General features: G+C 54.0%; 2 protein-coding genes and 1 long non-coding RNA gene across 21 annotated transcripts in view; 2 read left to right on the forward strand and 1 right to left on the reverse strand.

Annotated features, from left to right (window-relative positions):
* MARK3 (microtubule affinity regulating kinase 3) overlaps positions 1-1,619 on the forward strand; it is a 103,650-nt gene extending 102,031 nt beyond the window's left edge. For all 18 annotated transcript variants that reach the window (XM_070593367.1, XM_070593369.1, XM_070593354.1 and 15 more), the window contains one exon: positions 668-1,619. In XM_070593367.1, the coding sequence (XP_070449468.1) occupies positions 668-1,013 (346 nt within the window). In that variant the 3' untranslated portion in view covers positions 1,014-1,619. The remainder of the gene's footprint in view (positions 1-667) is intronic.
* A 184-nt stretch (positions 1,620-1,803) lies between these two features.
* LOC139079315 (uncharacterized) lies at positions 1,804-7,410 on the forward strand. The gene is made up of 2 exons (XR_011532847.1): positions 1,804-1,939; positions 6,431-7,410. It is a non-coding gene; the product is annotated as an uncharacterized lncRNA (long non-coding RNA).
* Positions 7,411-14,522: 7,112 nt separating this feature from the next.
* Positions 14,523-18,775, reverse strand: CKB (creatine kinase B). 2 transcript variants are annotated; one of them, XM_070593374.1, is made up of 8 exons: positions 18,447-18,775; positions 17,390-17,594; positions 17,071-17,225; positions 16,865-16,997; positions 16,313-16,484; positions 15,429-15,552; positions 14,993-15,182; positions 14,523-14,911 (listed from the first exon to the last, which is right to left on the reverse strand). In XM_070593374.1, the coding sequence occupies exons 1-8, from the start codon at positions 18,708-18,710 to the stop codon at positions 14,733-14,735; spliced, it is 1,422 nt and encodes a 473-aa protein (XP_070449475.1). In that variant the 5' UTR covers positions 18,711-18,775; the 3' UTR covers positions 14,523-14,732. The 2 variants fall into 2 exon arrangements, with proteins under 2 accessions (XP_070449475.1, XP_070449476.1); XM_070593375.1 differs by having other exon boundaries at positions 17,890-18,712.
* Positions 18,776-21,750: the final 2,975 nt, after the last annotated feature.

The following is a 21,750-nucleotide window of genomic DNA, read 5'->3' on the forward strand; positions in this document are numbered from 1 at the left end:
CAAAAAAAAAGTTTAACAAAATACAAGGAAAAATATCGATGTGGGTGGAGGGGACTGAGAGAATGGCCCACCCTCCACCCAGTTGTGCACACAGCATCTGGGGCCATTTGCAGAGAAAGCGATTTTGAACTGTGTTGAGCCACTGGTTATCCAGAGTTAAAAGTTACAGTGGAGGTTATCATAATTGAATTAAAAAGAAAAACTGTGGTAGAGGGGAAGCAGCCAGGCCGAGCAGGATCAGAGGCTAGCCTGCTGACCCCTCCCTGCTGAGCTGGGTCTGTGAGGGCCCTGACACCTTCTACTGCCTGCATTCAGCCTGGGAGGGAGAGTTGGGCTCTTGGAGATATGATCAGCTCTCTACTTTGCCTGATTTCCAAGGATTCTGTTTAACAAATTATTTTCTTAATTTTCATAAGTACAGATGGCTGGTGAAGATTCTCAGCCAAATAGATTTTTTGCATGTGTGGCTTAAGATTTTGGAGAGTGGGAGAGATAATAGGTGAATACTTCTTAGTAGAGGAACAGGTTACCACATGTGAGCCTGTGCAGGAAAAATGTGGAGATCAGCTATTATGCTATTTTAAAGATGTTGATTATGAGCTAGCTAAAGTAGAAAAGATTGGTTTTCCTGTGCAGTTAAAAATAAACCTGCCACTGTGCATTTCAGTCGCAACGTATCTGCTGAGCAAAAGGACGAAAACAAAGAAGCAAAACCTCGTTCCCTGCGCTTTACCTGGAGCATGAAAACCACTAGTTCCATGGATCCCAATGACATGATGCGGGAAATCCGCAAAGTGCTGGACGCCAATAACTGCGACTATGAGCAGAGAGAGCGCTTCTTGCTCTTCTGTGTCCATGGCGATGGGCACGCAGAGAACCTCGTGCAGTGGGAGATGGAGGTGTGCAAGCTGCCAAGACTGTCTCTGAATGGGGTCCGGTTTAAGCGGATATCAGGGACATCCATAGCTTTCAAAAATATTGCTTCCAAAATTGCCAATGAGCTAAAGCTGTAACCCAGTAATTATGGTGTAAATTAAGTAGCAATTTAAAAAGTGTTTTCCAGAACACTGATGGAAATGTATAGAATAATATTTAGGCAATAACGTCTGCATCTTCTAAATCATGATATTAAAATATAAGGATGAGAGCACGCCTGGGAGCGAAAGCTGGCCTTTTTTCTACCAATGCACTACATTAAAGATGTGTGACACGTGTGCCCTCTGTCTTATTTCCACTGCCCTGAAAGTCAGCGTGTGACATCCATCTCCATGTGCCTCCTGTCTGTGTGGGTGTGAAAGTCGACTGTGTGTGTATGAAGTAGTGCATACGGAAGCATCTCCTGACACTGGCAGCCAGAATTGTTACAAGTACCTCTGCGGGAGATCATTTGGTGCTAAAACATTAAAATTGCCAAGAAGGAAAATAATGAATTACTACTAAGAATTAACCTTAAGACTAGTTGATAATACAGGTTTACAGTTCATGCCTGTGGTTTTGTGTTTGTTGTTTTGTGTTTTTTTTTAGTGCAAAAGGTTTAAATTTATAGTTGTGAACATTGCTTGTGTGTGTTTTTCTAAGTAGATGCACAAGATAATTAAATTCACTTTTTCTCAGTAAAATCTTGCATTGTCTCCTAATACTATATTTAAGACTCAGATTAAGGCAGTGACTAAAAGTATGTCTCTTTGCCTCCACCATCAAGTTGAACAAAAGCAATTGGAAAATGTATAAAGGCTTGGGGCCGCTGTGTCCTTAGTGTGGGTCCTGGCATTTTGTGATTACTAGCATCTTTCTTCCCCAAAGGCAATAAAGGGAGAAGACGGTGACCTGAGAAGGAAGGGAATCGGGAGTGGCTGGCAGCCTGAGCCTCAGGAGCCCCTGCGCACCCCTGTGTGGAGAAACGCCAGGTCTTGACAGTTCTGGGTTTATTCTCCATTAAGTATGTAATTTTCCTCTCCTTTCTTTTTTTGTGATTCAGTACATGAATCAGACCTCCAGCTTTTTTCCAACACCTACATGGTTATATAGAGGGGGTAATGAACTCTGTCAGTCAGCTTGACACTTTAATCTCATGGGGAAGTTGTCACTTGATTGGTGTGCTGTTTGGGTTCTAGGTTTGTTAGTAGTGGTCAGAGTATGAAAGGCTGGACAGATAGTCAAGCAGTCACAGATCCTTGTTGTCTACCAGGCCGGGCACTGTTCTAGGTGTTTGGGACACATCAGTGAACCAAACAGAGATCCTTAGCCTGATCACGGTGGCAGTCAGTAAACACTAATAAGTATCTAGTATGGAACAAAGGTAGTAAATGCCGTGAGAAAGTCACAGAGTGGGGTAAGGCATTGCAGAGGTCCTGGGGCCAGTAGTGATGGGTGGGGACAGGGTGCTTAAGCAGAGACTTGACTTCAAGGGACACATCCACACAGATCTCCGGGAAGAGTGGCCGGCAGAGGCCTGAGGCCAGAGCACACCAGCGTGCTGGAGCAGAGTTGTGGGTGATGCGGTCAGAAGGCCCACTGGGTCTTGAAGACTATTGCAAATGCAAGTCTTTTACTCTGAAATGGGAGCTAAGGGTGGTGGGGTGGGGCGGGAGGAGGGGGGTTGAACAGAGGAGTAGTATGGCCTCAGGTTTTCACAGAATTGCTGTAGCAGCTGTGTTGCAAATCATCATAGGAAGAAAGGAGAAACCAGGAAACAGGAAAGCCGTTGGGCGGCTGTTGACAATAGTTAGGCAAGAGATGGTGCTGGCCCAGTGAGATGGTGATTGGATTCTAGAAGTTTTGAAACAAGAGTCAACTGCCCTTGCTCTTGGATTGGATATGGTGAATGAGAAAAAGCCAAGGATGACTGTGCGATTTTGGCCTGAGCCACAGAAAGGATAGGGTTGCTGCCAGTTGAAATGGAGCAGGATGTGTGAGCAGGTTTGGACGTGTTGAGTTTGAGGTGCCTTTAGACACCAGGTGGAGACTGGAGAGAGACCCTGGGAGCCCTCCACAGGTGAATGGTTCCTATTTAAAACTGGGGGAGAAGCTCACCAGAGAAGAGGAGAGGACCAGCCCTGAGCCCCGAACACGAAGTGGTGAGGCCAGGGAGAAGAGGCGGAGCAGGCAAAGGAGCACTGAGGTAGGAGGAGCGGCAGGCCTGGGAGCAGGGAGGATGGCGGCGCAAATGCCCTTTAACACAAAAGTACAGAGCATCATTTTAAGCTCCCTGGAACTTTCAAATCTCTATTAAAATAACAGTAAGTCCTCTCTCCCTCCTTTTTTCATTTGAGGCATCCTACTTCCTTTTCCAGACCCGGTTCCTTTCAGCCTGCACTTCTGTAACAGCTCAGTGTGCATGGGTTCCTGTGCGTCATCACCCTGCAGAAGTGTGCAGAGATGAAGGGAGCTCTGCCAAGTAAAGGTGTGGCTACGGCCTGGTTCCTTCTTATCTTTATGCCTAGGACACGTTTTAAATTGTTTTTCACATCCATCTTCTCAAGGACAAATTGAATACTAGAAGTTAAACTCCTTTAAGAGAAATTAGTGTACCACATACCCTGATGAAATAGCTAGTCCTTAGCAGACACAAATGTTCGTAGTACTTTCAGTTGCTTATTTGTCATAAGCAGTGTGTGCATTTTAATACATTACTGATCCAGTGAGAAATGACTGTGTCTGTAAGACCACTGTTCACCCACAGAAGTCATTTAAGTTGGTCATATTTAAAAGGCTCTGTTAGTAATTGACATTGACTTGATTTTACCAGCAACATAAGTAGTGTTACTGAGTTTTACTGAGGTTAAAACATGAAATCTCATCCATTACTAAGGGACCCATGCCCTTCGTTTAGATGCTGCATTTTCAGGATGTGACATTTTTATTCTGCATACAGTGAATTTGGAAAAGGGATGTTTTCGAGTACTTGAAAATCACTTGAGATGCAAAGACAAGGCCACATTTTTTCCTCCTTCACTCCCCTGGAATCCCTCTGAGGTGAGGTAAGGTACCTGCTGGGGGCGGTGCTGCTGGTCTTATTTACCCAACAACCAGAGTGTTGTCCTACTCCTGAAAATAAAGTTGATGTTCCAGTTATGCTGGCTTTTCCTCTCCTCTGGATCAGCAAATCACAGGAACCAAGACAATGTTCCTTAATGACATACCTGGCTCTCAGGTCCTCCTTTCATTTCTAAAAATGAAGATTCATGCAGAAAACTGTTCAGAAACATGACTGACTTTCAGAAGCAGAGTGGATACTTCAAGGATGCCTAAGTGAACTTGTAAAAAAGTACTCTGCCAGGAAGTGAGCCCCCGGCTATAGAGCAGGTGCTGAGGCTCTGCCCACTAGTTACTGAAGCAGAGTCTGGGTGGCCATGAAGGCTGGTGGTCCAGTGGGTTTCATTCTGAAACAGGACTTCTTAGATTCACTTCACCCAGATGTCAGAGCCCTGCCTGTTTAGAAGTGATTTAGGCAGTGCAGCCTAGTGGTTGAAGTGTACACCCTTGACCTAGGCAGCCTGGTTTCCATATTCCAGCTTCATGACCTTGGGTTTCCTCCTCTAGCAAGTCAGCATGTTAGTAGTAATATCTCACTCTGGGTTGTTGGCAGAGTCCACCAGACAACAAGTGCAGCAGGGCGCCTGGCAAATGTTAGCAAATAGGGCAGCTCAAACAGGCTCAGGTCTTTTTAAACAAAAACATAAGCTAACCCTCTCCTCTTCCTCCCCACCAAGCTTACCCAGGGCATGGAAGTCCTTGAACAGTGGACTCTCTGGCTCTCAGGAGAGGACACTGCCCTTGCAGCAGAGACTTGATAGAGAAATTTTAATTTCTAGGGACCGGCCCCGTGGCCGAGTGGTTGGGTTCGTGTGCTCCGCTTCGGAGGCCCAGGGTTTCACCGTTTTGAATCCTGGGCTCGGATGTGGCACCGCTCATCAGGCCATGCTGAGGCAGTGTCCCGCATTCCACAACCGGAAGGACCCACAACTAAAAATACACAACCATGTACTGGGGGGGGGGGGTTGGGAGAAAAAGGAAAAGTGAAATCTTTTAAAAGAAAAAAAAAAAGGAAATTGCAATTTCTAAAGTATAGAGTTCTGGTCTCTAAGCCTGCTGTTAGAAAAGTTCCTGGCCTCAAGCCTTTGCTGGTGTTCCAAGAGGACAAGGAAGATGAGTGAGCCTGGGGTAAGGGCGCAGACAGAAGGAGGCTGATGGTGCCCTGCCCTCCTCTAAGCTTTTGCTCATGTCTCCTCCTCAAAGAGGCCTACCCTGGCCATCACATTTAAAATTGCACCCAGGTCTCCCAGGCCTGTTTGCCTAACTCTGCCCTCTCACTGTCTGCTGTTCTTAACACACCAACAGTCAAGATCATTTACAAATTTATTTTGTCTCTTGTGTCTACCCTCCCTGCCCTTACTAGAGTATAGCAAACCACATGGGGCAAGGATCTTCATCTTTTTTTCTTCCTGTATCCCAAGTACCTAGAATAGTGCCTGGTACACAGTACAAAATAAATATTTGTTTGATGATGATGATGAAGAAGCACAGGCAAGAGATACCTAGAAAGCACAAGGCAGCTTTAGTGGCTTCAGTCAAAACTGTTACTGAGGTTTGTGCACAGCTGCCCTGACCCCAGATGGCCAAGGATGAGACAGGCAGTGGCTGTGGGAAGCTGTATTTTGGTTTGTGGCCCATCCTACTTGGTCTCCAGCATCCCTCGGAGCCCTTCCTGTTTTATAGACAAGGCTCAGAGGTGGGATGAGAATGGAGCCCACAGTTCCCGGGTTTGGCCAATGTGCTTTTTTCTTCACCGAGCTGCCTGTAATGCTGATGCCCATATTGTGTCATTCAGCTCTAGTCAGACACAGACCACTCAAGTCCCCAGGTGAGTCATACAGGAGTATGGTCATACAGGAGTAGGTCCTGCATCACATGACATTTGCTGTCAGGTGTGAAACTGGGAGTTGAAACACTTGGCTTAACACCTTAATCTGTGTCCCACACAACAGAGTCACGTGGTCAGTGTATCATTTAGATTTCAGTCTGTTAAAAGAGTAGCAACCTGAGGCTTGGCAGCTGTGTATAAGCTGGTGTTTAATCAGGAGATCAGAAAGTTCTCTAGGTATTGACAGTAGCCTTCACCTCTGACTGCTCTGTCACTGGCGTCAAGCCGAAAGTGAGATGTGGTGAGCGGAAGTCCTGGTTCGTTGTGCCCACACGTGCCTCCCACCTGTGATAGGGAAGCTGGTTCTCGGGTTCACCTAGGGCCGAAGACTAGACCACCACTTGCTAAGACGACCTGGATCTGCAAAGGTGAAGGCTGGGGAAACTGGAGGCTGCATTGGGCACTTACGTTGCCCTTGGCTTTGTTTTGTTGGTTTCTTTTGGTATTTGTTGTTTGTGTAGTGGGGCTGATCTGTTACAAATTCTGAGGTTCTCACATCTTTTCCAGCTCCCTGGATATTCATTCCTATGGTTTCCAGCTGTGCTGAAATACCTTCGTACCAAATGGGTTGATAAATAGGAGCCTTTGTGGAGGTTCACTGAGAAAAGAGACAACTGATCATGCTGCAGCTTTCCCCACCAGGCTGTGCCTTTTGCAGTTTCCTGCTCTCTTTCTACATCCCACCCACCTAACCCACCTCTAAGTGCTATTTTAAGCCAGCATTGTAGAACTCATCCATCAAGCAGAAGGGAAGTCTACAGTTGCTCATCAGGAACGTCTCCAGCTTCTGCTGGACACCTTCAGTCCAGGGTGCTCAAGCACATGCACACCCCAGGGAGCTGGGAAGAGTTTTGGCTGGTTCTGCATTTTCCTGATGCGGATCGGCTTCTTGCACCACCCTGGTGGTATCTCCTGCTCTCGGGAGTTTTAACTAGTCAAGGCTCAAGTATGTGAAGATAAAAATTGTATTGCTTCCCTGAAATTCCCTTCTCCAAGTTAAACTGATCTAGTTCTTTTCAGATGTTTCAGGACAAGAAATGAAGACTTTTCATCATTGTTTGTTCATATGGTCATTCATGGATCTGCATATTTTGAGGGGGTAGGGGGGCAGCTACTCTCGAGGGCTTGGTGCTAAACTCAGGGGATCCAGAAATAAACAAGGTAAGACCCATGTCCTCCAAAAGCTTGGTCTGATGGCAAGAGGGGTACAGACACAGTCCCAAAACCCGGTATGGCCAGTGCTGCATGAAGGAATGCCAGGGCTCGAGGCTGAGCAGGAAGCCTGGTCTGGGTGGAGGAGGCAGGTAGAGATGACAGCCTGAAGCACCCCCTAGTTTGCTCAGTGGAAGAGGAAGGAGTAGCACCTGCAAAGGCAGGTAGGGAGGGGCCCACCCTGTCTCAGACTCAGAGTGTGGTGGGGCAGTGACGGGGCCAGGGTGCTGCTGGACGGGCTCTGTCTTGTTGCTGTCCCAATAAAGCATGTCTCAGACAATGCACCTCTGTTCTTTTAAGGGGACTTCCTTAGGGAGTGACCTGGCAGGCTTCAGGGTAGAGTTCTGCTGCTGCCAGACCAAAACAGACTCCATTGCACTGGGAAGCCAGGTCCTGGGGCCCAGAGAGGAAGGCGTGGGGCACCTGGCATGGCAGCTTCTTCCGGAGTGAATTCTGCGCTGACTTGTCTCTCCCTCTCTCTCCAGAGGGAGCTGCCAGCAGGCGTGGGTAGGTGTGAATACATTCTCAAAGCAGGCATGCTTTGCATAGAAATAAGCTGGGAAGTAGGAGCATATGTAGCCATGTTTATTAACATGGCACCAGTAGTCCTTTGGTAGAGAGTGCCCCTGAGAGCCGTTTCCCAACACCAGGAGCTGCACCCCTCCATTAGCCCCAAATGCACTGTGCATGCTAGGATGCTGCTTGGGCTGGTCCCTCCCCTGCTCGTGTCCTCAGGCCAGTTTCTGCTCACTCCTCAGCACCCAGCTCAGCTGTCATCTGCTGCCTCCAGTCCTCGAGGTTCTTAGCCTCTCAGCCCCAGCCCAGCTGGCCTCTCTCATTGGCTGTCCCTGTGCCCTGTATTGCTGGGTCCTCTGCATTTTCTGAGCTCTGGAGAATCCTGATGGGCTTGTCTGATGGCTCATCAAATATGAACTCAGCCTGTCTGTAATGGATGGGAGTTCCCGTTTCCCAGAAAGGCCATGCTGGGCGTCGTTTTGTCCTGACGTTGCTAAATGTGTAGGACATGTTTTGCTGGGTTGCATTTCCTATGATCATATCATTAATAAATTGAACTGCACTGGAAAAGCAAAGTCATGTTATCGTATGTCCTTGAGGCTAGGCGAATACAGAAAAGCAGTCAGCACCTCAATCCTCCTTCCTGGTGTAAACAAAGAGTGAGGAGGCGGTGGCAAGACCTCTGGCCTACCTCTGCTCAGAGCGTCTCCTCTCTGAGATAGGCACTGTTGCCATGACTTGTGGTGCAGCAGCACAAGTGGCCCCTACCAGGCACAGAGTCAATTTCAAGTATGGATTTTTATGCACCACCTTTATTTCTTTTTGAAAATGTAATGCATTCAAAGTGCTGTTTAATATGTTGGGCAGTTGATGGGTAAAAAGTATCGACAACTCTAGACTTCTGACTTTAGTGAAAATTTAATAGAAGTTTTGTGGGGTTTTTGCTATATTGTGTATTTCTGGAATAACCTGGGCCTGTGTAACCACAGGCCACCTGTACCAGTAGTCGGAGCAGCCCAGGTCAGTTGGCATGGATGAGTGAGGGAAGGCCCAAAGCCTGACCCCATAGTTGGCATTCTCAGAAGCTTCACAGTGAAACAGTTGTATGACAGGAGAGTGACAAAGGATAAAGCCCAAGGAGAATGACAGGTGAGCACTGAGATCCTTCCTGAAAGGAAGGCTGGAGCAGGTGGGAAAGTCTTCCCTGGAGATTTGGGTATAGGTGGGTTCTGCGCTTTGGGTGGGCAGCACAGAACGTGGAAAGCAGAGAGCAGACATGCAGAAGGGAGCCCCAGGTTAGACAGCAACAGCAAGTGAAAACAAGTCTGGAGGTGTTAGTGCCACTGCCATCAGTCTCCGGTCTTGTGTGTGTGTGAGGAAGATGGTCCTGAGCTAACATCTGTGTCAATCTTCCTTTTGTAAGTGGGATGTCTTGAGATCATGGCTTGATGAGTGGTATATAAGTCCGTGCCCAGGATCCCAACCCACGAACCCCAAGCCGCCAAAGCGGAGCATGTGAACTTAACCACTGTGCCACCGGGCCAGCTCATCGTGTGCCATGTTGAGTGCACATTGGCATGGGGGGTGTGCCCAAAGCCAGGCTGTGTTTCTGAAGCCAGTGGTCTCAGTTCCAACTAAATTCCTGGACACATTCACCTCCAAGTCCTGCAGAACCCTGAGCAGGCCGGCGAACACCAAGTTGGGCCCCACTTTGCAGTAGGGTTCGTAAATGACAGAGCAGGGTCCCAACCCCAGTCCCCATCGCCCAGTCAGAAATGGTGCTGGCCGTGATGTGTGTGCACCAGGTTGCACACAGGCGGGTGTTCCACCTGCCAGACTTGGGTGGTGTGGTCTTTGTCCTCATCCTAAGATGGCCACTGGAGCGTTTTAAAAATCCATGGCTATGGCTGCTGCCAGAGAATCTTGGAAATATGCTCCTCTAACTGGAGCTGTGTGCCAGGCTCAAAACCAGGGTTTTGCTCAAAAACAAAAGCAGAAGGGGAGAATGGCTGCTGGGAGACAAGCAGCTGTCTCTGCTCAAAGATTTGGCAGAAACCTGAGGAGCTAGAAGGAATGCTTTTCTGGGTCTTAAGGTTAATTATTTAAGTCAAGGCTTAAATTTTGACAAGCCCCCAAGAAGGGTGTGAAAATCAGGACTTCTGAAACCAAGCAGAACATTTTCACTTCTCTGTGTCTTTAGCAAAGCAGGACGTATTATGCAAAGACAGGTTTGGCGAGAGAAGTGGAAAGAGTCCACATGCTGTGGAGGACCCCTGCAGAAAGCCTCTAGCCACACTTGGAATGAGGATTTTTGTCATCCAGTTCACATGTAAAAAGCCTCAGTTCTCCAAACTGAAATGCTGTCTCCTGCTCCAAAACCTCACAGCCAGAAAGATGACTTCTTACCAGTCAAAAGATTGTTTCCCTTTGTTACCTATGGAAAAGGAAATTAGATCAGAATCCATGTGAGTGCAGTGTGCAACCCGCAGCGGGCTTTAGGAGGCTTTGCTGTAGGCACCGGCGGCTCCAAATAGAAATTCAGGGGCCTGCCGGGTGGCACAGCAGTTAAGTGCACATGCTCCGCTTAGGTGGCCCAGGGTTCGCTGGTTCAGATCCCGGGTGCGGACATGGCACCGCTTGGCAAGCCATGCTGTGGCAGGCATCCCACATATAAAGTAGAGGAAGATGGGCACGGATGTTAGCTCAGGGCCAGTCTTCCTCAGCAAAACAAAAAAGGAGGATTGGCAGCAGATGTTAGCTCAGGGCCAGTCTTCCTCAGCAAAACAAAAAAGGAGGATTGGCAGTAGATGTTAGCTCAGGGCTAATCTTCCTCAAAAAAAAAAAAAAAATTCAGAATAAGGAAACTTCCAGGCAACTGCCACCTGCTCAGTTACTGCTAAGAGAAGGGGGTCCTGCACATGAGAGGTCTAGAATGTTCTGAAAAGTCAAAGAGCAGTGAAAAGAGCCCAGGACTTGGAACTGGATGATCTCACTAGTGACCCTGAGCCAGTCTCCCTCTCTTTGCCTCAATTTCCCTGTCTGTGGGGAAGCCTCAGGAGTGGTGAGAAGTTTGTGAAGAGCACATGAGGGGTGGTGGCATGAAGTCCTGCTACCTCAATAGTCTCCCACGAACTGTGACACAGAGCATTTTTTTAAAAACGCCACTTTAAAAAAGATTTGTTTTGGGTTATATAAGTAATACATGTTCACTGCAGAAAATTTGGAAAATAAAGTATAAAGAAGGAAATCACCTGTTCCCCGACCGCCCACAGTTAACTACAGTTCTCAGGGATTTTTCCATACGTGTTCTGTGTGGGATCTCAGAGGACAAGCTGTTGTATAACCTGCTTTTACACTTCAGCTTTTTTAAGCATGTCGCCATCTCAGTCAGTTCTGTTGGGGATGCCTGCGCGGTGCCTCATCGAGGGAGATGTCCTGGTTTTTAACCAAGCCTTTATTGTTCGCAGCCCTGACCCATTCTTCCCTATTCTAAGTAACTGTATCTCTTAATTATTTCTGTAGGCCAGTGGTTCTCAAAGAGGCAGGGGGCGATTTTGGCCCTCCCGGGACATTTGACGATGTCTGGAGACATTTTCATTGTCACAAGGAGGGGTGGGTAATACTGCTGGCATCTGGAGGTTGGAGGCCAGGGGTGCTGCTGAAGTCCAGCAAGGCCCAGGGGTGGCCCCCCACAGAATCACCCTGCCAGGTGTCAGTGGTGCCCAGGGGTGGCCCCCCACAGAATCATCCCGCCAGGTGTCAGTGGTGCCCAGGGGTAGCCCCCCACAGAATCACCCCGCCAGGTGTCAGTGGTGCCCAGGGGTGGCCCCCCACAGAATCACCCCGCCAGGTGTCAGTGGTGCTGCAGTTGAGAAACCCTGCTGTGGGATCATTTCCATCCGGGCCAAGGTGGAGTCACAGGTGTGAATGCTGTCAGTGTTACTCATGGGTGTACTTCACCGAAGACAGTGAATGAATAAAAGTGCCTTCCCACGATCCTGTCCTGTGGTAAGGTGTTTCTTAGACTGCCCATGTTTGACTGATTTCAAAGAAAATTAAACTCACCCTCTTCAAAAGTTTCTGGAATCCCGGGAAAGGGGGAGGTTGTAGGGACTCTGGTCAAAGGGTCCATGGACTGCTGAGCAGAGGTCAGCACTCAGAGCCCCCCTGAATGTATAGTAAGCCCTGCCTTGTCCCGAAAAGAACTAGCACAGCTTACAGGAGTGCATGTGATAGAGCAAGTTAAAATAAATGAGAAAGAAAATTGAGGCAAAGGGAAAATTACGGGTAGAAAAACAAGTGGCTCAGGAGAGCAGCAGTGGTTTCAAGTGCAAGCCAGGAAGTCAGGTGTAGGGGCCAAGCGGTTAAGATCTCGCACTCTCCTGCGGCGGCCTGGGGTTCGCTGATTCGGATCCTGGGTGCAGACATGGCACCGCTTGTCAGGCCATGCTGAGGCGACATCCCACATGCCACAACTCGAGGGACCCACAACTAAAAATATATAACTATGTACCAGGGGGCTTTGGGGAGAAAAAGGAAAAATAAAATCTTAAAAAAACAAAAAGAAGTCAGGTGTAGAAGAGGCTTCTCCCTATGGCCCTAGGGAGCAGGGCCTGAGGTGCCCACAGAGGGCGCTTGCCCCACCAGGTTCCGGAGAGAGCCCAGGTGCCTCAGCCAGCTGAGGGCCAGGTGAGGAGGGTTGGGGCTCATGCCTCTGCCTTTCAAGCTCCGAGGGGGTGGCTTTACTGCCTCAGAAGAAATCCTAAGCCACGCCCTGCACCTTCTGGGCCTTCCTAAGTGGCGTGTTGAGAGGCCTACACAGCACAACTGGAGATTTCAGCTCATTTGACATGACCACTGGTAGTTCTGGGTATGCCCTGTTCTGACAGTCCCAGCGGTGAGGAGGGTTGAAACATTTTCTTTGTGGAGAAGTGATGTGCCTGCCTGACCAGGCCCCTCAGGTACTTATGCACCTCTCAGGGTGGGGTGGGGACAGAGGCCCATCCCCTTTCCCCCCCAGGCTCAGCCCAATCGGTGGCGAGGGGGCCTGAGCAAGCTGGAGGGCCTTTGGCTGGAGGGAGCATGGGCAAGGGCCCCAGGGATGGGTGCAAGCGGACAGGCCCATGTGCTGTCACTGTGTGGCTCATGGGCACAGCAGAGCCTCTGAGCGGCTCCAGGAGTAGCTGGGAAGGGCTTCCCACTGTTCCTGCCATCTCTTCTGCACTGCTCTCAGCCTCCCCTCCCTGCATGGCAAGGCCTTTCCAGAGGGGCACACTCCCTGTGCTCATCACAACCCTTTCTCCCTAGTCACCAGAATCTACAGTCAACAAGTCACTGTCTGAGCCAGCCTCCAGCCCTCCAGCTGATGTGTGCCCCTGGCCTGCCGAAGACCTTCAAGGCAAAAGGGCAAGCCCAGAGCTGGCCCTGGCTCCCAGAGGGAGGGGGCTGGGTGCCAGCCTGGGACCCAAAGGATGGGGGCAAGAGACCCCCCCCTCCCACCAGCCTTGTGCATCAGAGGTCCTGCCCCCTACTATGCCTAGCCCACCCAGGTGTTCATTCAGCCCAGTCTCAGGGCCCATGCCCCTTGCCCGACAAAGGCTCCTTCAAGCCCTCCCCAGTGTGGACACTGCCTGGATGGGCTCCCCAGACCTAGCCTGGACACTGAGCCAGGACACACCTCCTGCAGCTCATACTCCATTGCTGCCCCCTAACCTACTTGTCCTGGGCTTCAGGGTCTGGGTTGACAAGCTGCCCCCAAACCTGGGGCATGAGAGTCCATTAGTCCACAATCTTTAGTGGACAAGACTGCCCAGCGCAGGATACGGTAGGTGTGGAGGCCATGCCCAGCTTCTCTCCTCCCAGTTATGGAGTAACCTCGGCAGGGTAAGGCCTGCCTGGCCAAAGCACAAAGAGTTGGGATGCCTCAGACCCTGTTGGGGGGTGGGAGTGTGGAAGGACAGAGTGGGCTCTGGCCAGCAGGTGGCAGCACAGACTGTCCGCAGAGCTGAGGAGCAGAAGGAAGACAAGCCTGGGCCCTTGGCTGGCTCACTGGTCCCACTTAGGCTCCCCAAGCCCTGGCTGAGCCCCTCAGGGTGCCCACCTGTGGCGGGGCTCCTGAGTGAGAGGCCAGGTGGTATTGGCAGCTGGGGTGGGTGGGCTGGGAAACCGAGACCAAGGAGACTGTGCCCTGAACAGCCCCAACCGCCGTCCTGCCCGGGGAGCCTATGGTGGGGACCCACCATGGGAGGCCAAGGGGCCCCTGGGTTTCCTGGAAGGGACTGGAGGGCTGGGCCAGGCTTGGGGGCCAGTGAGGGAAAAGTTCAGCCTGAGTAGAAGCTGGGAGGGAAGTGGAGGGGAGAGATCATTTAGGAGACAGAGAAGTGTTGGGGAGGGGAGGAGAGGTGGCCTTCAGACAGAAGGAGGCACAAGGAGGAATAGGGTTGTAGGGGAGTGACTTGGGGGAGTGGAGGACCGGAAAGGTATCAAGTTTCTGGGCTCCCGCCCCCACTCACAGCCATCCACACATCCTCCACGCCACAGGATGAGGCTGAGTAAAGTGCCAGGCTCCACCCGCCAGTTCCAAATGCCCTTAGATGCTCAGATTGGGGCTCTGCCACCCTGGATCTCCTCCCTCTCCCTGTACTTCGCCCACCAACCCACCCCAGGCCTGCAGGGAAGCCAAGTAGACAGGATGACAAGGAGGAGTTCATGGAATAGAACTGGGTGGGCATGGCAGAGAGACTGCCTCCTGCCTAGTCCCATCTTACAGAAGTGAAGCAGAAAGGGCAGACCCAGGACTCAGGCCCCCATGGCCTGGCTTCCAGGGCCTGGGCTGCCCCTGGAAAGGGGAAGTACCACTCAGACACTCAGGGCAGGCCAAAACCCTAGTTTATTTCAGCATCAGCAACGTCTTAGCCATCACAAAAATAAACTCTACCAAGGGTGAAGGAAGAAGTCTCTACAGCGAGGCTAAAGGCTCAGCTGCTAGGCAGCGAGCATCAGGGGTGCATGGCGGGCACTGCCCAGGCAATAAGTTAGGAAGCAGCGGGGCTGGTGGCGGTGGCAGGTGCAGGCCAGGACTTCACTTCTGGGCGGGCACGAGGTCATCAATGGCCTGGCCCTGCTCCAGCCGCTGCTCCATCTCAATGAGCAGCTTCACGCCATCCACCACCATCTGCACCAGCTCCACCTCCGAGAAGCCCAGGCGGTCTGCGTTGGAGACATCGAAGACCCCACCCACAGCCGCTGTGTCTACACCACCTGGGGAGGCAGTAAGGTCAGCAGGCTGTGGAGGGGCTGCCCCAGGGGAAGAGGACTGCCTGCAGCCCCTGCCCCACTTACCTGTGCCTCGCTTCTGAAGCCGCAGCCGCTTGAGCACCTCGGGGAACTTCTCATGCTTGCCCAGGTGGGGCAGCTTGATGTGGACACCTGCCCGCAGCCCCGTGCCAAGGTTGGAGGGGCAGGTGAGGATATAGCCCAAGTGAGGGTTCCACATGAACTCATAGTTCTTAGACTTGAAGAGCGTTTCAATCTGGAGGTGGAGAAGGCGTGAGAGGGGAGAACTGGCTGAGACAAACCCCCAGGGGACCAGCCAGAGAAGGTGGGACTGGGACCCGGGAGCCCCCTGGCAGGACCCTGAGGTGACTGAGACCTGGGTTCCCCAGGGGGACAGATGGGGCACCTACATCCCTGCCTGAGCGCTGGAGTCTGGCCCTGCCCCTTCCCTGGCACCAAGCCCCTAAAGTGCCAGCCTGGGTTGGGGGTGGCCAGGCCTGACCTGGGTGAGGCCGTTGCAGAAGCGGGTGAACACCTCCTTCATGTTGCCCCCCTTCTGCATGGAGATGACCCGCAGGTGGTCCTCTTCGTTGATCCAAACCAGGAAGGTCTTATTGTCATTGTGCCTGGAGGAGGGGCATAGTCAAGCTTCCTCCCTGGACTATGGTCTCAGGACACATCCAGGAAAAAACTCAAGGGGTCCCCAAACCTGAAGAACTTCCCAACTCCCTGAGGTTCTCATTCCAGCTGTACCCAGGAGCATCCACATGCTAGAGGCAGGCAGGGAGGCCAGGCCACCTCAGGGTACAAAACAAGCCCTGAGCTGCTTCCCAGCCTCCCAGCCTTGTGCTGTGTGGAATGGGTGTGGTGAGGGAGACAAGGTCCCCACCTAGGAGTTAAGTGGCGGGGACAGCCAGGACAGCCCCCCATCTCCAGGCAGGGAAGCGCTGTATGGGTGCTGAAGCCCACTCTACACAGACCCTGCACAGGGAGCAGGAGGTTGTAAGCCCTCCCGCTCCTTGCCCCTCCTTGAGGAAGCATCTGCGTCACCCAGCACCTGGCAGAGTCCCGGCGGGGAAGCGGTTGAGAAAGAAGAGAGAAAACAAGAAGCTCCAGCTCCCAAGAGGGAATGGAGAAGAGAAGCCAACACGACCTGTCCCCCACCTCTAAGATCCCGAGAGGCCGAGGCCTCCACCAGCTGGGATCCCTTTATACACCTGCGTGGTCAGGTCAAGGTCACCTTCGAGGAGGCCTGGGCGGCACCAAACCTGTACCAGGAGTGCGGCCCCTCCCTCCGCCTCCTCGTCCTCGGCAAGGGGAGGGTAAAAGGGAGGAGGGAGAAGGTAGAGGAGAGAAGATGGGGGCCTCGCGGGAGGGGGCACGCACCAGATGCCGCGGGCGTCTGGCCAGTCTCGAGCCATGCCCGAGGCCAGCAGCAGGGGCGACACAGGCTTGTCGAAGAGGAAATGGTCGTCGATAAGCTGCTGCTGCTCCGCCTCGGTCATGCTCTTGAGCGCGTAGTATCTGCCCGTCAGGTCGCCGTCCAGGCTCGACAAGGCTGCGGAGGAGCGCGCTCAGGAGGACAGGCGGGCAAGCTCCGGCCCCCCCCACACACCCCTACCACCCAGCGTCAGGGACCCGCCCCACCTCCCCATGCCCTCCTGGTTCTGTGGGAGCCCAGTCTACGCGGTCCGGGCGGCGGTCTGAGGCGGTGACCCCGGCCCTCGCTGGGTCCCAGGCCGCTGTAGGCGCGGGGCCGGACCCCGTGCCTCTGTCCCTCTAGGAAACCGGACCCGGCGCACAGATAAGAGCGCGGCGGTGGCGGCGGTGGTTCGGGTGACTGGTAAACAAGCCGGGCGGGGACTGGAACGGGGTCCCGGACGGGGACGGGGACGGAGACGGAGACAGGGAGGGGCGCCCGGCCCGCCCGACCCCTACCTTCCACCGCGAGCTTCTCGATGGCGCGGCGCTCCCCGCGGCTGCAGTGCGGGGGGAGGCAGAAGCCGCGGATGCTGCGGCCCGTGCGCACTCGCGAGCTCAGCACGTAGTTGGGGTCCAGGTCGTCGCCGCCCTGGGGGCCGAGAGGGGGTGAGAGCCGGGAGATCCCTCCCCAAAACGCCCCGCCGCCCTGGGCCGCCCCGCACCTGCAGGTTGTCGGGGTTGAGGTCGGTCTTGTGCTCGTCGCTGGGCTTGTAGCCGCCGTGCCGGTCCTCGATGATGGGGTCAAAGAGCTCCTTGAACACGTCGTACGACTCCTCGTCGCCCGCCACGCAGCCCACGGTCATAATATAGGGGTGGCCTGGGGGGGACGAGGAATGGGGACAATGACGTCACTGCCAGGCCTGAGCGAGCAGCTGAGGACCCTGCGGCTGCTTGAGGGAAGTGGGGCACTGGACCTTCGTCCCGGGGGTGTCTTGTGGATAAGGCACCGGCACCCTGACCCTGGGACTGGGGCGCGCGTACCCGGGTTGTCCACGCCGGTCTGGATGACGTCGTCCAGCGTGAAGCCGCTCGGCGTGCTCTTGGCTCGCAGCTCAGCGTACAGCTCGGGGGTCAGCACCTTGGCCATGTGGTTGTTGTGGCCGCTGAGGTCGGGGAACTCGTCCTCGGCAGGGAAGCGCAGCTTCAGCGTGTTGTGGCTATTGGAGAAGGGCATGGCGGCGGCGGGCTGCGGGGAGACGCGGGGATCAGCGGGGACTCGGCGCACTGGGCCTCCTAGGGACCTGCAAACCACCCACGGCCCCGGCCCCCAGCCACCCCGGGATGCAGCCAAGGTCAGCGGGGTCTGCAGCGCGCGCATTGGGGCGCCCGCACTGCCCAGGACCCCCGGCCCAGCCGGCGCGCGCGCTCCAGGCGGCCTGCCCTGGCGCGCCCGGAGCGCGTGATGCCCGGGACCCTGCGCCCACTCCGTGCGCAGCGCCCTGGCTCCCGCGCCCAGCGCGGCCGCCCTTGGGCCCACTCACCGGGCGGCCGGGCAGGGGTGGGGGTGCTGGGTCCGTCGGCAGCTCCGGGCGCGGCGCAGGCGAACAGCGGCCGCTCCGCGCTCCCGCGGCTCTTAAGGGACGCAACGCGGGCCGCCCATTGGCCACTATTTATAGCCCATTCATTCAATTGGCCCGCGCTGCGGGGTGGTGCCGCCGCTTTGTCCGCTGCCCTCAGCCCCCTACAACCCCCTAGGCTGCCCACCCCGACTGTCCCCTCGCCGGGACCCCGCGCAGCCAGCCTACCCCGCCCGGCACCCACCCAGGACCCCGAAACAAGAACCTCAGGCCGTTGGACATCCTGGAGTTACTCCCCCGACCCCCACTGCCTCCGGGCGGGAAACTGAGGCAGGAAAGCCACCGGGCACTTGAGGACGCCCGGGCTCGTCTGCACCCCAGCTCCTGCCTTTCCTTGCCCCGCCAGTCCTCGCGGCGGCCGCGGCGAGGGGCCGAGCAACAGAGGCCCGGGTTCCGCAGCAGGTATTGCCTCTCCCCGCCCTCTCCCCTCGCCCGGTCCGAGCTGGCCCCGAGCCGCCGACCTTCCTCAAGGTGCCCGCAAGCGTCTCCCGGGTGATCTTGGCGCAGAGCGAAGGTGTGCGATAGTTGCATTCTGGCTGCGGCCCAGCCCGGCGGCACCCACGGTGCCATGACCTTGGACACGTTTCCGGGCTCTGGGGCATCCGAGACAGAGACACCCCCCAGCCCCCCCACCACCCCCCACCCCGACCCGCGGGCCCAGAGCCTCCTGGTAGATGAAGGAACGCCGTGGCCCAGAGAGGCCGCTGGAGAGTGTGAAGTCTCATTCTCTAGACCCTAGCCCTGGGCCTTCTCCACAGGGAACAGGTTCCTCTCACCACCCCACCCCCACAGGAGTTCCCAGAGACTTGGCAAAGAAGGGAGAAAACGCTAACAAACAATAAGCATATGTGAGGGGTTTTTTTAACTCATTAAAAATCAGAATCATGCAAATTAAAATAATAACTATTCCTTCCACTACCTCTAGATTGGCAAAAATGTAAAAGATTGACACCAGCCAGTGTTGGCTTGGGGCTGGAATATGGAGAGACAGGCATTCACACTGCAACTGTGAATTGCTACATCCTTTTTGGAAAGTAATTTGGCAGTATCTTCTAAAATTAAAAATGTTTGTACTCCATGACCCAGCAGTCCCACTTCTAGGAATCCAGCTTATAGAAAGGACAGCCTCATTTCTCGTCGCAGATAGACCAAGGGATGTGTAGTGGGAAAAACAAACCTGGATATAACTCGATGCCCATCACTTGAAGAATGGCAGGGGTAGGAAGGCATGTCCCCAGTGTGGAATACCATGCAGCTGTTAAAAAGAGTGAGTCGGAGCTTGTGTGGTTTATGTCCATCATACGTTGCTTCATGAATAGAGGAAGGAAGGAAGAAACCCTTATCTATATGTATATTTAACAAAATTCCTCCAGGACTGCGCAGTGAGCTCTGTGGGCAGCAAGGTGAACATTGCACTGCTGCTGCGGAAGACTGGCCATAAGCAAGCGGCTAAGTGAAGGAAATAACGTCAGGAGATGGGAGGAGCTGGGTGCAGAGCGGGCAGGGCAGAGCAAGGAATTCCGGGGTACTTGGTGCCCCGAGGAACGTGCACTGGAGCAAAGGCCCAAAGGAGGACAAGTCTGTTCATCTCTGCCTATGTGCTCACCAAAGGGTGTGGAGTCTCACTTGGCTGTCCCCTGGTTACCGCAGAGGGGACTTCTGCCTCGTCCCTCCCTCACCTTGGCGTGCTTTGACCTGTTCCCAGTCAGCATTTTTTTAGACCCATAAACCAAGGTAAAAAGGCAAATGGCCCAGGCTGGCCAGACAGCAGGTGTCCCTTAAGCCTGGAATTCCTGCTCTCTGTGCCCCTGAAGCCCCTTCCCTCAATTTTAGAAGCATCTGCAGCTGCCCTCCCCACCCCCAAAGGCCTGATGGGCTCAAGTTTCTGTTTCTAGAAAGGAGAGCTGCTTGCCCTGCAGGCTGACGTGGCTTTCAGAACCCGGGGGGTAGGAGGGGGCACTCAGGGCTTCCTCTTTGTCTTCAGCTTCTCAAAGGCACCGCCCCTCCCAGCAGCCAAAGGCTTGACTGGTTTCGGGGGGAGGGAGAGGGAAGGACCCCGATTCTCCTCTGCCTCCACAAGCAAAGTCCACCCTGGAGAGTTGAGGTCCAGAGGCTTGGGGCTGCCCTGCCCAGGATCAGGCCCTGGGGATGTTCCTGCCTGGGGCTCCAGCAATCTTCTACCTTCTTAGATGGATGTTTTGCCCTCATTTTGCAGAGGTGCAAAGGCAAGATCAGAAGGTGGGTGACAGAGGGGCCAGGTCAGAGGTCTGGCAATCCCTCAATGATCCTGGAGTGCATGGCCCTGTGCTAACCTGACCCCAGGCTCCCCGTGGGGACCCCTAGTAGACCAAGCCTGGGCAGGACTCAGCCTGACAGTGCGGCTGGTGAGCAGCTGTGATGGGGGAAGGGAAGGGGGACTTGGAGGCCTTTAGACCCAAATGTCAGGATGAGAGCCCCAGCACGCAGGGGCTTCGTGGGAGCCTGTGTGGTCCCAGAGCAAGGGGGCGGTGCTAGAGGGTGCCAGCCTCCAACTCAGCCAGAAGAACACTGCCCCTAGCTGACCTAGCCCTTGTCTGTGGACCCTCTACTTTTCCCAGGGCCCACAAGAGCCGGTTTGGCAGCATCCAGGCGAGAAGCCAAGTGACATCATCGGGCCAGTTTATGGTCTAGGTTCCTCAGATAACACACCTGGTTATATATTAACCACCTGGCTCTGAAGGGGGGTGGGGAGGCTGAAAGGAGTCACTGGCCTTTCATCCACAGAACATGGTCTGCCTCAGAGCGGCAGCAGCAGGGCCCAGCAGGCTCTGGGCTGGGCAGGTAGAGGTGGGCCAGGTGGGAGGGCAGGGCCAGGCTCCAGGTGGGGAACCGGAGGCCATCCTTGAAAGTCTGTGCTCAGAGTGCAGCCAGGGTGGGCATTACTTCCTCCTGGTGCCCTGTCCCTGAGCTCCACAGAACCCAAAGGGGAAGTTGGTTGGGATCAGGAGAGGGGTAGGGGCTGCCTTGGGTCACAGAGCATGATGGGGTAGGAGGCTGGGCTGGTCAGAGAGGAGGAGACCTTGGCTCATCTGATTCCTGCCAGGAATGCTGGCAGAGCAGCCTCCCCCAGTGGACATTCTCTACTTCTTCCTTTCCTCCAGGGTGAGCCTGACCCTTTTCTCAGGGGTCTCCTTCTTGCCTGTTCCCACTGTTCTTCAAATCTGCCCTTGGTTCTCTGGAGCCAGGTTTACCAGCTTTAAACCCCAATCCCACTTTGGCCACATTGCCTGTGTGACCTTAGGCAAGCTCCTTAACCTCTCTGAGTCTGAGTTTCCCCATCTGGAAAGTGGTTCCTCTCTCATAGGATTGTGGGGAGGACTCAATGCGATGACACTTGGCTGGGCTTATATAGCATCAGTTCTTGTTAGGGGACCCCCATAAACAAACTCTGTCCTAGGCAAGGTGTCCACTTCACCTGGGTAATCAGCTGGGGTCCGGGAGATGCCAGTGCTTGAAGACTCAGGCTGAGGGCTGGGGCAGGCTCGGGGAAGCTCAGGGATGGGCAGCCCTGGGAAGGCTGCCTGGAGAAGAGCTGGTCAGCCAGTCACCAGAAACACAAGTGGGAAGTCGGGACCACAGGAAACCACCACCAAGTCACCAAGTCCTAATTTAGGCTCTTAGTAGGCACCCAGTCTCGGCTTCACATACAGCTGAGGGGCTGGGGAAGAGGAACCCCAGAAGTGGAAAGTGAAGACCTCCCCGGGGAGCAATTAGGGAGTGATTCAG

This window comes from Equus przewalskii, chromosome 25, assembly GCF_037783145.1.
Source record: "Equus przewalskii isolate Varuska chromosome 25, EquPr2, whole genome shotgun sequence".
In the NCBI taxonomy this organism is placed as follows: Eukaryota; Metazoa; Chordata; class Mammalia; order Perissodactyla; family Equidae; genus Equus; species Equus przewalskii.

Excerpts from the sequence above, each read along its gene's own strand:
- CKB (XM_070593374.1), bottom strand. The coding sequence starts at position 18,710 with ATGAGACTTCACACTCTCCAGCGGCCTCTCTGGGCCACGGCGTTCCTT. Across the intron at positions 17,226-17,389 it reads GACCGGCGTGGACAACCCGG|GCCACCCCTATATTATGACC; the intron begins GTACGCGCGCCC and ends CGTCCCCCCCAG. Across the intron at positions 15,183-15,428 it reads TCTGCAACGGCCTCACCCAG|ATTGAAACGCTCTTCAAGTC; the intron begins GTCAGGCCTGGC and ends CTCCACCTCCAG.